The sequence below is a fragment of the Canis aureus genome, chromosome 3, assembly GCF_053574225.1.
Source record: "Canis aureus isolate CA01 chromosome 3, VMU_Caureus_v.1.0, whole genome shotgun sequence".
In the NCBI taxonomy this organism is placed as follows: domain Eukaryota; kingdom Metazoa; phylum Chordata; class Mammalia; order Carnivora; family Canidae; genus Canis; species Canis aureus.
In genome coordinates this window covers 58,667,350-58,682,175 of record NC_135613.1, presented here as the reverse complement: position 1 = coordinate 58,682,175, position 14,826 = coordinate 58,667,350, and the positions used below count along the sequence as shown (strand labels likewise).

Here is a 14,826-nt window from a genome sequence, read left to right as displayed (position 1 = left end):
TCTTCCTTAGTCTTTTAGGACTTTGATATTTCTGGGATCCCTGGGTGGCGCAGCGGTTTAGCGCCTGCCTTTGGCCCAGGGCGCCATCCTGGAGACTAGGGATCGAATCCCACATCGGGCTCCCGGTGCATGGAGCCTGCTTCTCCCTCTGCCTATGTCTCTCTCTCTCTCTCTCTCTCTCTCTCTCTGTGACTATCATAAATAAATAAAAATTAAAAAAAATTTAAAAAAAAGATTTAAAAAAAAAGGACTTTGATATTTCTGAATAATACAGTTTCTTGAAGGGGTATCTGGGTGGTTTTAGTAGGTGAAGCGTCCGACTCTTGATTTCAGCTCAGGTCATGATCTCAGGGTCTTGGGATCAAGCTCTGCTCAGTGTAGAGATCCCCTCCACCCCCTGCTGGTGCTCTCCACCCCCCCACCCCCACCAAATAAATGCATAAAATCTTAAAAAAAAATAGCATCTCTCAATTTGGGTGTGTCTGATGCTTTCTATCAGATCTGGGTGGTGCATCTCTGACTGGAACCCTGCCTAGGTGACATGTGGCCAGCTCAGAGCCTCCGGAGGACGCACAACACCTGCTGCCCTTGCTGGTTTATTTTAATCCTTGGTCTAGACGTTGCCCGATTGCTCTACTGTGTGGTTACTGCCCCCAATGCCACTGCCAGTAAACATTCTGTCAGCAGATGCTTTGAGACCAGGCCAGTATCTTGCCCCTCACCAAGATCAGCCCCCTGGATTTTGGATCCGAGTCCTCCTGTGCGCAACCCTTCCACTTCCGCAGCTCCCCAGGTGGGGCGCCAGACCGAGCAGGTGCTGCCCTTGCTGCTGGCACCCAGCCTTCCTGATCTGACTGGCCTCACGTCCTGCACCCACAGCCTGCCTCTTGTGTGGGTGGCCAGACCCTCTCTTGGAGACACTCAGCTCATTTCCTGTCCCCCGAAGCTTCTCTTCCTCACAGCAGCCACTGAGGAAGCCGCAGACGAGGTCCAGGGGCCCCTTGTGTCTGGTCACCCAGAGAGGGCCCCCCGTGGGCTCCAGAGCCTGGGGTGGTGCAACCTCGGCAGCCAGCCTGCAGTGGGCGCAGAGGAACCTGCAAGAAGACGCTCAGCAGTTAGGGCCGCCACTGTGAGGTCGGGAGGTGGAGAGCCCACAGGAAATGACTCGGTGCAGAGCCGATGTGCCTCTGTCCCAGGACAGGAGCTTGGGCTGCGAGGCTGGGGCATGTCAACAGAGTGCGGGGAGCCAGGGCCGGGTGGGCCCTTGGGGGGCTCGGGGCCAGGTCAGTGTCCCCCTCCCACCGCATCCACCCCCTGGAGCCTGCCCCGCTGGAGGGCATGCGTGGCTGCTGCTGTGCTCTGCTACATCAACCTGCTGAACTACATGAACTGGTTCATCGTTGCAGGTGAGGAGGGGATGCACCGGGGAAGCACCTGCTCCCTTCACGGGCCGTCCTGCTGCCACCAGCCCCGTCCTGCTGCACACAGCATACCCTGGATGGCGGCCTCTGTCCTGCAAACCATCTTCTCACCCCTGGGGGAGTTCCAGCCAAGCCCCGCAGAGGGAGGTGGAGTTCTCCAGCCAGCCCCCGGGGGGCCCCCAGCCGCAGGAGCAGGCAGGTGTGGGCACTTGGTGTGTGTGGGGGGGCGGCTGGAGCTCTGCGAGCCCGGCTGTCTGAGGCATGGCGTGCAGGGGCCTGGCCCAGAAATAGCTCGCCGGGTGCTTCTGGGGCAGTGCTGTGTGCAAACCTTGCACATTCCGACTTCCTTCCTGGAGGCCCAGGGCTCAACGTGCCCCATTCTTGTTACTCACACATTCACTAACTCATTCATTCATTCTTTCATTCAAGATTTAACTCTCCCCTCTCTTCATTGCTGATTCATTCGGGGTCGACTGAACAAACGTGACCTGTGGGCCTGGAGACAGGGGTGGGGGGGTGGGGACGTGTTTGTCGGTCTGCAGTTTCCTGAGCTCGGGAATGCCTGGCTGGTGGGGCAGAGGGGAGCGCAGGCTGGCCTGGGGGGGTCTGCAGGCATGTGCAGCAGCCCTGGGGCAGGACCCCCGTGATTTAGAGCTGTGGCCTCGAGTCCAACCTGGTGGCTCGCGGGGACCCAGGAACATTCTGCCACAGGATGGAGTGGGCTGGATGCAAGCCGGGCAGCCCCAGGACGGTGGCTGAGGTTCTGGAGGAACTCGGAACAGGGGTGCAGGGGTTGGGTGTGGAAGGTGGGAGGCGGAGTGAGGGGAGGGCTCAGGGTGAGGGCTCCGTGCACTTCCCAGGGTGGAAGTGTGGGCTCCGGGCAGAGGTGACCAGCGGGTAGAGAGCAGGGGTCTCTGGGGTGGACCCCAGGCTTTGTGGCTGCCGGGCTGAGGCCTGGGCTCTCTGTTGAGACAACGGGAGCCACACACAGTGTTTCTGGGGTGGGGACCACAGTCAGTATAAGCAGGATGAGACAGCGAACCAGGCCTGGGCCCAGGGAAAAGCAGTACAGAGGCCGGGCAAAGCAGGCCCAGGAGGCCCTCTCCTGTTGGGACTTCCTCGCCCCGGGGGAAAGCCAGGCCAAGGGTGCTCTCTTGGATGAACAAGGCTAGAGAGGTGCGAGCACCTGGGGCTGCAAGAGGCAGGCGGTTTGCAGAGCGGCTAGAGTGCTCTGGGGAGAAGGGGGCCAGAGGAGGCCGGAGGAGGCCGGCTCCAGGGGCAAGGGGAAGCCCGGGCACAGGGAGCACCCGACCAGTCCTCCCTCCCAAGGAGGGAAGATGCCTGTGAGCCTACAGGATTTCTGTGGAGCTCTTTACTTTGCTTATGTTTATTTCTTTTCTCTACAGCAAATGGGTCTTATTCGTGTCATTAGAAACGTGAAAAGGGAAGGAAAGCCCCACAGGCTGCTGGATGCTGTGCATTCAGGCCCAAAGCAAACGCCTGAACAAAAATCTCTTACTTTGCCTCTCAGATTCCCTGGCCAATCCTGGCCTGCAGGCGGGTCTCTGAGGTGTGGCTGTGGGGGCTTCTTCCCCTCTGTGATGTCCCCAGGTCCCCTGTGCTGGGGGAGGGGGGCGCTGCCTCAAGCTGGGACCCCCGTCCTGTTTCCCCAATCCCAGCAGCACGCCTGTGGGTATGGCTGGAGCCTCTGCTTCCTCATCTGTGTTGGGGAATGCAGACAGTCCCTGCCACCCAGGGGGACAACCCTAGGGCCCAGCTCAGAGGCCCTCTGCTCGCTCATAATTGAACAGTTGCTTCTGCTCTTCTGCTCTTAATGACAGGGTCTGAGCCCCACAGTGCAGATAAGCAGGTGCCTCACTCTGACTAACCCTTTCTGAAGTGCTGCCAGGGGCTGGGGGGACTTTGGGGAGCAGAGTCAGGTGTCCAGGCCTGTGTCCTCTGTGTGTTAGGCTGAGTGCCTGCTGCCTTGGCCTATGGCCTGGGAAGATCCTGGGGGGACTTTGGAGGCCCAGCTGGTGTGGAGCAAGAGCCTGCCACCCTCAGGGAGGCGAGGCTGGGGCTGGACCCCAGGGGACCTGTCTCTGCAGCCCCTGTGGGCACCATGGTGTCTGTGTGCTGAAGACCCTGGAAGAGCACACCTGTGTGCACATGTGCAGCCCAGGGCACGTACATCTTTGTGAGTCCATGAACATCCACCCATGAATGTCTGAAGTGTGTCTCTGAGCTGTGCTGCAGAGTTGCATTGTCCCAGGGACCTCCACTAACACCGTAGTCTGAGTGAGCTGCACACTATGCAGCTCTGCAGACTATATTGCTCTAGTGATGGTGTGAGCAGGAGCCTGGCTTGTGTGCATATGCAGGCAAGGCTGTGGTGTGGGGGCTCTCGCAAGAGGGTGTATTTGTGCCTCCATGAGGCTACTTCCCTGGGCAGGCCCATCTGTGTGCATGTCTGTGGATCCGTAGGTCCTGGGGTGATGCCTGTCCAGGACGGTGGGCACATGTTTGGGCCTCTGGGGTCTGTGTGTCTGTGTGTGTTGATGTGTCCCAATGTCTGTGTGCAGGCTCCCCGTGCGAGAGTAGGGGGGGCAGAGAATGTGGGCCCCAGAGGCACACCCTGTGCTGGTCAGCGGGACCCTGTCCCAAATGGGGGGCAGCTGCTCTTAGAGCCCCAGGAGGCTACCTCCCATCTCCTGAGTGCTGTCCGTCTGTCCGCAGGCGTGCTGCTGGATGTACAGAACTTTTTTCACATCAGTGATAGCAATGCCGGTTTGCTTCAAACGGGTAAGGAGAGACTCCTCACCCTGGAGCTGGGGCCCAGGCTCATGCTGGGGTCCCGCTCCATGTCCAGTTGGGGCTGCTGGGGCTGGGGGCCAGGTGCATCCCCTGGCATGGAGGAGGGGCACAGAGGGCATGTGCTGTCGGGGGTGAGGGCCGCTGGGGGTCAGAGGAGGGGAGAGCTCGGCCCTGGGCAGGCCCTTCGGGTTGGAGTGTAGATGCTGTGGCAGGAGCAGGGCCATGGGGCTGGGAGAGGCTTCTGAGCCCCAGATCATGGCGGCGGGGCTGGCGGGGGCCACTCGTCCCTGCTCAGCTCCGCTGGCACCTGTGGCTGACAGGGGCCAAGAAGCCCTGACCTGAAAAACCTGGCCCCCGGAACACAGACAGACCTGTACTTCCCACACGGGTTCACACGGGGTTGGGACCCATGGGGCCTACAGTCCAGCGGGGTGGAGATCAGCCATCCCTCCTGCCCCGAGGTCATGCACGCACCTGTGCACACCCACGTGTACTGAGCATGTGGGCGGGTCCTCTGTGCGGGTCTCCCCAACAGTCTGCTACCCCCAGCACCTTGGAAGGAGCCTCTTATCCTGGGGGGGGGCGGGGCCTGGGGAAACAAACAACATTCTAGAAGCCACTTGAGCAGAGTTCTGAGGGAATCCACTTACACACACTCCAGCCTGTGTTTTCTTTCTTATTTTTTTAAAGATTTTATTTATTTATTCATAAGAGACACAGAGAAAGAGAGAGGGGCAGAGAGGCAGAGGGAGAAGCAGGCTCCATGCAGGGAACCCAATGTGGGACTAGATCCTGGGACTCCAGGATCATGCCCTGGTCCGAAGGCAGCCGCTAAACCGCTGAGCCACCCAGGGATCCCCCGCATTTTCTTTCTTAAAAGGGACCTGCCTGGGAAAAAGCCTTTAGTTCTTCCCACCTCCTCTTCTTTGCTGCCCTGCCCTGGGGTGTGCAAGCCCAGGCGCCAGACAGAGGGGATCCCTCGCGGATGCTTGGCATCTGCGGGGGAGCCAGGCAGAGACAGTCCATAGAAACCCAAGGGGTGTTTCCTCCAGGCCGCAAACCCTCCGCAACGGGCCAGGCCTTATCGGGCTGTCCTGCTGCTGTGACAGTCCACTATTTATCTATGAGTTAGAATTCAGAAATGAGATGTTGTCTCAGGGGTGGGTGTCAAGAGGTTTATTTCAAGTAAAAACAAAACAAAACAAAACAAACAACAACAACAAAAAACAGATGTCAGCTTTGTAACATCTTTCTTCCCGGCGATCGGTCTGATTTGTTGGATTGATTTGGCAAATAAGAACTGGTTTTACTCATTAGAGACATTTCCATAAATGGAGTGAATGTGATCTGCAGCCCCAAGGATGTGGATGAAACTATAGTTAGAAAAAATACAATAATGATGGAAATTGCATCCTTTGCAACTATTTAAACTTAGGATAAAACTTCTTAAAATTTTTTTTCTTTTTTTTTTTTTTTTTTTTAAATTTTTTTTTTATTATTTATTTATGATAGGCACACAGAGAGAGAGAGAGAGGCAGAGACACAGGCAGAGGGAGAAGCAGGCTCCATGCACCGGGAGCCCGACGTGGGATTCGATCCTGGGTCTCCAGGATCGCGCCCTGGGCCAAAGGCAGGCGCTAAACCGCTGCGCCACCCAGGGATCCCTAAAAATTTTTTTCTTTAAATATTTTATTTATTCATGAGAGACACAGAGAGAGAGAGAGGCAGAGACACAGGCAGAGAGAGAAGTAGGCTCCCTGTGGGGAGCCTGATGCGGGACTCGATCCCAGGACCCCAGGATCACGATGTGAGGCAGAGGCAGGCACTAAACCACTGAGCTACCCAGGGATCCCCAAGATGAAAACCTTTTAAATGTCAACTGAAAACACGGGAAGGGTGACATAGTTCCATAATCTTCGTTCTTGAAGTACCAAATGACCACAGGTCTTTCCCAACTGCTCTTGTCTCAGAGCTGAGGCCCCCAGTGGGTGCTGACCATCCAATCTCCACCAACAGATAATGGTGGTTGAGTCATGGTCCCCGTTCCCCAGTTTCCACCTCAGCTGCATCATTGCTGCAAGGCCCCCGGAAATGAAATGCCGTGGAGGGAGCAGCGTGTGCGTGTGTGTGGCTGGGTGTAGAGTGGGCGAAGGGAGAATGGATGCTGTGAAGCTGCCCAGAGGGTAGTGTGGACAGTGTGGGGGTGTTGGAGACCTGGTGACCCGGCTCTGCCCAGTGTCGATGACCTCGGGAGAGGCTTCACCTTCCTGGGTCACTGTGCCATGGTCCTAAGACCCAGCAGTTTATCCACAGGGAAGGGCTTGGCTAAGTTTAGAGTGGGGCAGAGGGCAGGGTTAGCTGTGGTCAGAACCCTCCTTCCAATGGGACAGGGAGCTGCCACAGTCGGTCCGTTAATGGATAATATTTAAAACCAACACTGAAAAAATAAAAAATAAAACCAACACTGATGTGGCCTTTACCATGTGCCAGACACTGTCTCAGGTGCTCTGTAATCACTCCTTTACCCTTCACAACAACCTCTCGGGGCAGGGATCACTCTTGTTCCGGTTTAACCCATGACACACTTGAGGCACAGAGAGGCTCTGGGCTTGCTGAAGGTCACACAGCTATCTGTAGAGTCCTCTCTGCACCTGCTGCTCCTTCCTTCCTCCCACTGTGTCACAGATGTCCTCTGAATCCGGAGCTGCCGGGAGCAAAGGAGTGCATGTGGGTGTGTGTGCCTTCCCCTTGGGGGTAGGTTTCTCCATCTCAGGGCGTCTGAGGGCTAAGTTGTTTCATCCTATAAAGAATCCCTGCCCCAAATCTCATAAAAGTATTAGAAGATTTAGGGAAATATTTTTATGACCTTTGGGTGTAGAGGATATGTGTTAAGAAGATAAGACAGGGCGCCTGGGTGGCTCAGTGGTCAAGCGTCTGCCTTCGGCTCAGGTCGTGACCCTGGGGTCCTGAGATCGAGTCCAACATCGGGCTCCCTGCTGGGAGCCTGCTTCTCCCTCTCCCTTTGTCTCTGCCTCTCTCTGTGTCTCTCATGAATAAATAAATAAAATCTTAAAAAAAAAAAAAAAAAGACAAGAAACAGTCCCCTACCAGAGGAAGATTGATACATTTAGAGCACATTTTGTATGACCGTGCTTGAAACTCTAAATGCAGTTAGTAACAACTATGGATTACATTTAAGCATTTACATAAAGCTAGTCCCTGCCTTTTATATGCTTTATTTAATTTGTCTTCTCCATAACCTTCTGTGGGAAACACAGTTACTATCTTATGATATCATCGATTTAAGGGGAACAGAAGAGTTAAGGAATTTGCCCCAGGGTCACGCAGCCAGGCAGTCTTTGGGTCAGGATGTGAGCCCAGGGAGTTCAGTTCCAGGATTTACATTTTTAAATCCTTAAAACAAATATAAGGGACCGTGAGAAACGATTTGCAAACAAGGGGCCCCACAGAAAATGGGCAGAGGATGTGAGAACAGGAACTTCTGCTCAGCCTCGCTGGACATAAGGGCGATGCAGATTAAAACATCAGCGAGACACCGTCTGCTGTCCAGCCGTTAAGTGAACAAAAATAATATGATTGATCATATCAAATGTCAGCAAGGCAGCTGGCACGTACCTCTGCGCAAGTGTAAATGGGCACAGCCTTCTCGAGGCCTACTTAGGCGGTAGCTATTAAAATTCTAAATGCCGCTGACACCAAAGACCATTCTCTGCGGAGTATTAGGTCGAACCATATTAAATTGCCAGTGTTTTGTAGGTCAAAACTGGCCTAATTTCTGCCACCGCATGTGGCTCAGCCCAATACTGGAGGGGGCGAGGAGGGGCGGGGCTGGGGCCCGAGATGGGAGGAGTCTGGGCGCCCATAGGCTCAGGCAGTGTCCATCATCGGCGCCCAGCGAATGGACACTGGCGTGGGGCGGGGTCTCTGCTGGAGGCGGGTCCGGGCCGCCTCCCTCCACCTGCCGCGGGCGTGGACGCTCTCCGGGGAGGAACCGGAGCCGCGGGCCTGGTGCGGGGGGCAGAGTCGCGCACTAACATGCAGCTCTGTTGTCCCTCCGGGGTCGCGGACGTTTTCCTTAATCCAGCCGCCACTTCCGAGGGCTCACTGTACAAACGGGAGACACATCTGACAGCGCCGGAGGAAGGTTCTACCTACTTGGAAGAACCAATCCCCTCTCTCTAAATCCTGCTGGGCCGCGTCCCACCTCCCTCTGCCCCCAGCAGGGACGTGACGGCAAAACCAGACCAGCCCGGGCCGGGCGTGGGGAGGGACACGTTCTGTGAAGACAGGGCCCCTGCGCGGCCGCCTGTGCAACCCCACGGGCTGCCCCTCACTCTGCCCCAGGCCCTGCCCTATGCCCAGCCTCATGCGCGGCCCCATGGGCTGCCATGCTCTACTCCATGCTCTGTCCCATGAGCCGGCCCACGCTCGGCCCCACACTTTGCTCCACGCATGGCTCCATGCACGACCCCATGGCCTGCCCCATGCTCTACCACATGTTTTGCCCCACTGTCAGCGCCACACTCTACCCCACGCACAGCCCCAAGCTGGGCTCCACCTTCACTTCTGCATCACAGCCTCCCAGACAAGCCAGGGGAGGCTCAGAGGGGTGGAGTTCGCAGGTCCAGGGGGCACATGAGCAAGCCCAGCCCCCCGTCCCCTCCCCAGTCCCCCTGATTCTGGGCATTGGGTTATGTGTTAGGGGCATGGGGGGGGTCACCTTACCTGATCTCCCCCTGGCTTCCACCCACCGCCGGGTGCCAGCCTATGGCTTTGGAGCCCATCCTGTGTGTGGGCTGCGGGCTGCCTGCCCACCCACCTGGGCAGAGAATGCATGTGGTCTTGCCTGATCCCTCCAGTCTTCATCTGCTGCCTGCTGCTGTCCGCACCTGTGTTTGGCTATCTGGGTGACCGGCACAGCCGCAAAGCCACGCTGAGTTTTGGGATCCTGCTCTGGTCAGGTGCGGGCCTCTCCGGCTCCTTCATCTCCCCCCAGGTAGGTGCCCTCACCCCTGCAAGGCCTCCAGGGACCTGCCCCCACCCCCTGCCCTGCTGGCTCCCTGGGGAAGGTGCATGGCCTGCCTCCATCTCCTCGGGGCTCCAGGCAGGCTGCAGGGGTGCCTTCCAGGGCCCCGAGAGGACCCCCTAAATGCTCTCATCGGGAACCTTCCTCTCCTGAACCCCTGTGGCTGCCTGGGGGGCTTGGGGGTGACCTCCACTCTCTGGAGGAGCTGGCCTGGCTGGCAGAGGTGAGAGGCCCAGGAAGAGGGCTCCCCTGGGCCTGGGGCTGGCGGTGGCTGTGGCACCAGCAGGGGGCACCCTTGTGATGTCAGGGACCTGGCCTGGGGGATGGCCAGGGGTCCTTAGTCCTGACCCCACCTCGTCCTCTGGGGGCATGTGTCATCCGGAGCTCAGCCTCTGACACAACCTCCTGTCCTTGCCCCCTGGGTGACCTCGGTACTCACTGGGGTCATGTGCCTGTGTACCCAGCATTCCTGGCTCTTCTTCCTGTCCCGGGGAGTGGTGGGCATGGGCTCCGCCAGCTACTCCACCATCGCGCCCACCGTCCTGGGAGACCTCTTTGTGAGGGACCAGCGGACCCGGGTGCTGGCCATCTTCTACATCTTTATCCCTGTTGGAAGGTTGGTATCCCCAGAACCCATGTCCTCAGCTGGTAGACCTGAGGGCCAAAGGAGCCAGGGGATAGGACTTGAATCCCAGCCCTCCTCTTTCCTCGGCAACCCCCTTGGGCTCTCTGGGCCTCAGTTTCCTTCTCTGTAAGGGTGGGGGAGGACACCAGCCAATGGCTGTGTCAGGGTGCTCCCTCTACCTGAGGACCCTTGAGAAGGGCTGTGCGGGGACATGTGTGTGGAGGGCCAGGCGGCCAGGGGGCAGGTGGGTGGATCAGCGTGGGGTTTAGAGCCTGGCCCCTGACTCTGATCCAGGCTTCCTGGAACCGCCTGACTCAGGCCCGGGGCCCTGGGTCCTCACAGAGGGCGGCAGCGGGCAGTGCTGGTGGGCCCACAGCCAAAGGTCACCAGTGACTTGACCAAGGGCAGTGGACATCTGGGCCTCACGTGGCTCACTTTTCCCGTGATGGGACTGTGAGCAGCAAAGAGTCGGGTCCTGGGGGGGGAGTGTACCGGCATGGGCTGGGCCCCATAACCTTGGGCCTACCCCCCCCCCCCCACTGACTGTGCCCCGTGCCCCTCTGTCGCAGTGGCCTGGGCTATGTGCTGGGGTCGGCCGTGTTGCAGCTGACTGGGGACTGGCGTTGGACCTTCCGAGTGAGTCCAGCCTCCCACCCCCCCATCGCCGGGGCCAGCAGGGGCTTTCCAGCCTCCGGTGACCTTAGCCACTTGGCAGGGGAGCTGGCGCCACGGGGGTGGTCAGGCATTGGCAGCTTCAGAAACCCGGCAGAACATGAGCCGTGGAGGTCGCGTCCCTGGTCAGAGGCTGGCCTCGGGGCTCCCGAGCCTGGGGAGCTCCAGAAAGTGGCTTGTAACGTGGGGCGGGGGAGCACGTGCTTCCTCTGGAATCTAGGGGGGTGGCTGGGGCTGAGAACATCCCAGGGCAGAACTGGTCCCACGGGTGGATGTGCTGAGTGGCTGCTCAGGCTCCGGTCCTTAGCTGCCAGCCTGCGGGCCCCAAGGAGTAGTGCCCACGGGACATGTTAACGGAAGTCCCCAGGGGACCCTGCTCCTCAGAGGAGCTGAACCCCCTGGGTGAGGCTAGGTCAAGCTCTCTGTTATCTGCAGCCCAGAAAGGAGCCCCCTGCCCCACCCCAGGCCCGCAGGTCTCCCCAGTCACAGGCCTGCAGTGTGGCCTGAGCCTCCCCCATCCTCCCACCCCCTATGCCCAGGTCATGCCGTGCCTGGAAGTCACAGGCTTGATCCTGCTCCTGACACTGGTTCCAGACCCGCCCAGGGGAGCTGCTGACAAGCAGGAGGAGGCAGCCATGGGGGCCGGGAGGAGCAGCTGGTGTGAAGATGTCAGGTACCTGGGGACAAAGTGAGTGTCCTCCCCCCCCCAAGAACCCTGTGAGCCCCAGCACCACTGACCTGCCTCCCCCACCTCCAAGGAACCCCTTCTGACTGCCCCAGTGTTCAGGGTCTTCCTCCCCTGAGCTCCCCCTCATCTGCATAGGTGCTCTGCCCTCACCCTGTGACAGCACAGGGGCTGCAGGGGAGGGAGGGGGAGGCAGTGCGGCACTGATTCTGCCTTATCCCCAAGTGACCTGAGACTTGGAACCTTGTTCCCCTCATGTATTCAATGGATGTAATCCTCTCAGGGCTGCCGGGAGGATGCTGGGAGTTAATCAGTCACCTCTGCCAGCCTCAGGGAGCATATCCATCCTGTTCCAGGCATGGGCTGGGGGGTGGTCCATGCACTCCCAGACCTCATGATTAATGGGAACATGGGGCGCGGGCAGGACCCAGCACGATGTGACACAGAGCCATGCGACCCTGGAGGGTGCCTGGAGGAAGCAGGGCAGCGGGGCAGCTTCCCGGAGCCTGTGCTGCTGGTGTCAGGCCCTCTGGGATGGGGAGAGCTGGCCCTGCAGTGAGGAGGGGGGAGGCCCAGTGGGGGGGGGGGGGCGTCGGGGAGGATTGGGACCTGAGCCTACCAAGCACCTGAGCACCAGAGTGGCCAGGGTCCAGCAGTGGGGGTTGGGGGGAGCCCATGGGCCTGCAGCCCCAGCCCTTTGCCGGGGGTCTCAGCTGGGCGCCTTCTCTTGCAGCTGGAGTTTCGTGTGGTCCACCCTGGGGGTGACTGCCATGGCCTTTGTGACTGGAGCTCTCAGCTTCTGGGTTCCCAAGTTCTTGTTCGAAGCCCGTGTGGTGCATGGACTGCAGCTCCCCTGCATAACGGACCCGTGCAGCAACCAGGACAGGTGAGGGGCCTGCGGGTGCCTGGGCCCTGGGCCCAGGTCAGGTCCTAGGTGGCTCTGAGCCCCACAGCTCCGTGTCTCTGAAGAACCCAGGACTGGGGTTCCAGCTCTGGCTGAGCTCCTGGGATCTGGGTGGCCATAGGCGAGCATCCTCCTGCCGCTGGGCCCCAGGCCTCCTGCACCTGGGCTACTGTGGGGGTCCAGAAGGTGCTCAGGAGAGGAGCGAGGCCTCGTGGGGCCTGTGGGGTGATGGGACCTGCAGTGTGAGGTCAGCCCATTCTACATTTTATATCGAGGCTCTGGGATGTTTCTTCCTTCCAGGGCTCAGCCTTTCGCACGTGCCCTCACATGTTCTCTGCCTCCTGTGGGGCCAGGAGCCCTGGGGAAGCTGCCAAGATGTTGGGGAGGGAGAGAGAGCCTCACAGAAGGCGACATGCTCCTATTCCCACCTCTTCCTGCACTGTGCTCAGGCCCCACACCCTTGCACCCCGACCCTGTCACACCCTCCAGCCTCCTTATCTCCACCTCACTCCTCGGTCTCCCGGGGCTCCTGCCCTGCCCTGTGGCTCAGCGTCATGATCTGTGCCGCCACAGGTGCCTGTGTCCACCTGCATCCATCTGCTTCCACCTGCATTCACTTGCATCTACCTACATCCACCTTTGTCCACCTGCATTCACCTGTGTCCACCTGCATCCGTGTCCACCTGCACCTACCTGTGTCCACCTACTTCCACCTGCATCCACCTGCATTCATGCATCCACCTTTGTCCACCTGGATCCACCTTCACCCACCTGCACCCATGGATCCACGTGTGTCCACCTGCATCTACCTGCATCTGTGCATCCACCTGTGTCCACCTGTGTCCACCTGCATCCACCTGTGTCCACCTGCTTCCACCAGCATTCACCTGCATCCATGCGTCCACCTGAGTCCATCTACATCCACCGGTGTCCACCTCCTTCTCCCTGGCCCAGAGAGAGCCTTCATGTGATTTCCGGAGTGGCCCATGGCCTCTCACTCATCTGTGCCTTGGCCTGAGCTGGGCCTTCTGCCTGCAGCCTCTTCCCTCTTCCCATCATCACTTCTGAAACATTAATGCGAGTTCAGGCCCCACAAAGAGCGTTTGACCTGAACGCCCCTCTGAGGTTTTAGGATAACAAACTCCATTATTCCTGCATTACCCACGAGGAGAGGGAGGATGAGCAAGGGTCCCTGAGCTGTCCCAGTGGCAGAGCCAGACTCAAACCCATCTGACTCCTGACACCACGTCCTGGTGTGTCCAGGGCCACCTACAATGGCTGGTGCATGTGGACACCCCGAGGAGAGCTGGGAGCAGCCTCTGGTATATAGCAGGTGCTCAGGGGAGGTGCCGGGAAGGCGTGAAGGTGTGCCTCTGATGGGGCTGTGCTGCTGGCCAGGGCTCCCAGTGAGACGGAGCCCTGGAGGCCCTGCAGAACCGCAGCAGCCTGGAAGCTCCACTCAGCTCCTCCACGGAACCCGGGTGGCAGGCAGCACAGACGTGGAGCTCACAGCGACACAAGTATTCTCAGGGGCCCGGAGGCTGCGCGCCCATCCAGGCTCTGGGGACCGTCTCTCCTGCCCCTTCCCCTCAGGGCTGCCACTGCTCCTTGGCTTGTGGCTGTGTCCATGGTCAGCTGCCTCGTTCTCTGGTGCCTCTTTCTGTTTCCCTCTTCCCGGGACATGGTGGTCACAAGTGGGGCCTCTCCAGCCTCAGGACCCTGAACGCAATCATGTGTACAAAGTCTGCTATCCCTGTGTGTGTGTGTGTGTGTGTGTGTGTGTGTGTCTCATGAATAAATAAATAAAATCTTTTAAAGAAAAAAAAAAAAGGGCAGCCCGAATGGCTCAGCGGTTTAGCGCCACCTTCAGCCCAGGGCCTGATCCTGGAGACCCAGGATGGAGTCCCATGTCGGGCTCCCTACATGGAGCCTGCTTCTTCCTCTGCCTGTGTCTCTGCCTCTCTCTCTCTCTCTGTCTCTCTCCTGAATAAATAAATAAAATCTTAAAAAAAAAAAAAGTCTGCCATCCAGGGAGCAGTCGCAGGTGCTGGAGATTAGGATATGCACATCCTGGCGGGGGGGCGGTTGTTCAGCCTGCCACAGGGTAGGAGGGAGGTCCTGGCATTGGTGTTATATACCCACCTTGGCTATTAACACACCCTCCATGGTTGGGGTGAGCCCCAGGGCAAGGATGCGGCAAGGGAAGGAAGCTCTAGGACCCAGGATCCCAGCACAGCCCCTGGGAGAACCTCTGACACCAGAGCTGGCCCACACAGAAGGGGCTACGCAGGCAGTAGTGAGCTTCCCACCCCTTGGGGCACGTAAGTAGGAGGTGGACAGATGCCTGCCAGGTCTGGTGTGCAGAGGATCAGCATAGATCTTCTTGGCTCTGAGAGTCGGATTCTGGGAAGGCCTTGCAGGCTGGGTGGCTGGGTGACCGGATCCATCCTCTGGCCACATCTCCTGCTCAGGGGCCAGTGCAGTGGCCCTGTCTGAACAACCAGCCCTAAGGGTCACAGGGGTCTCGGGGCCTGCCAGGGCTCCAGGGCAGGAAGCATTCATCCAGGACCTGGAGACCCATGGTAGGCTGAGCCGGAGCCTTGCACAGTCTGCAACGCTGTGTGTGGGGGCGGTTCCTGGAGTACCCAGGTAGGCAGG

General features: G+C 58.8%; 1 protein-coding gene across 7 annotated transcripts in view; it reads left to right on the top strand.

The window, feature by feature from the left end:
- Positions 1 to 950: 950 nt before the first annotated feature.
- Positions 951 to 14,826, top strand: part of SPNS3 (SPNS lysolipid transporter 3, sphingosine-1-phosphate (putative)) — a 29,716-nt gene continuing 15,840 nt past the window's right edge. Inside the window, exons 1-8 of one of the 7 annotated variants that reach the window (XM_077893186.1) lie at positions 952 to 1,283; positions 1,407 to 1,620; positions 4,158 to 4,223; positions 9,116 to 9,252; positions 9,747 to 9,898; positions 10,477 to 10,543; positions 11,119 to 11,252; positions 11,998 to 12,150. In XM_077893186.1, coding sequence (XP_077749312.1) covers positions 1,161 to 1,283; positions 1,407 to 1,620; positions 4,158 to 4,223; positions 9,116 to 9,252; positions 9,747 to 9,898; positions 10,477 to 10,543; positions 11,119 to 11,252; positions 11,998 to 12,150 — 1,046 coding nt within the window. In that variant the 5' untranslated portion in view covers positions 952 to 1,160. Of the gene's footprint in view, positions 1,621 to 4,157; positions 4,224 to 9,115; positions 9,253 to 9,746; positions 9,899 to 10,476; positions 10,544 to 11,118; positions 11,268 to 11,997; positions 12,151 to 14,826 lie in introns of all 7 variants that reach the window. The other 6 variants (XM_077893185.1, XM_077893187.1, XM_077893188.1 and 3 more) reach the window with 6 other exon arrangements.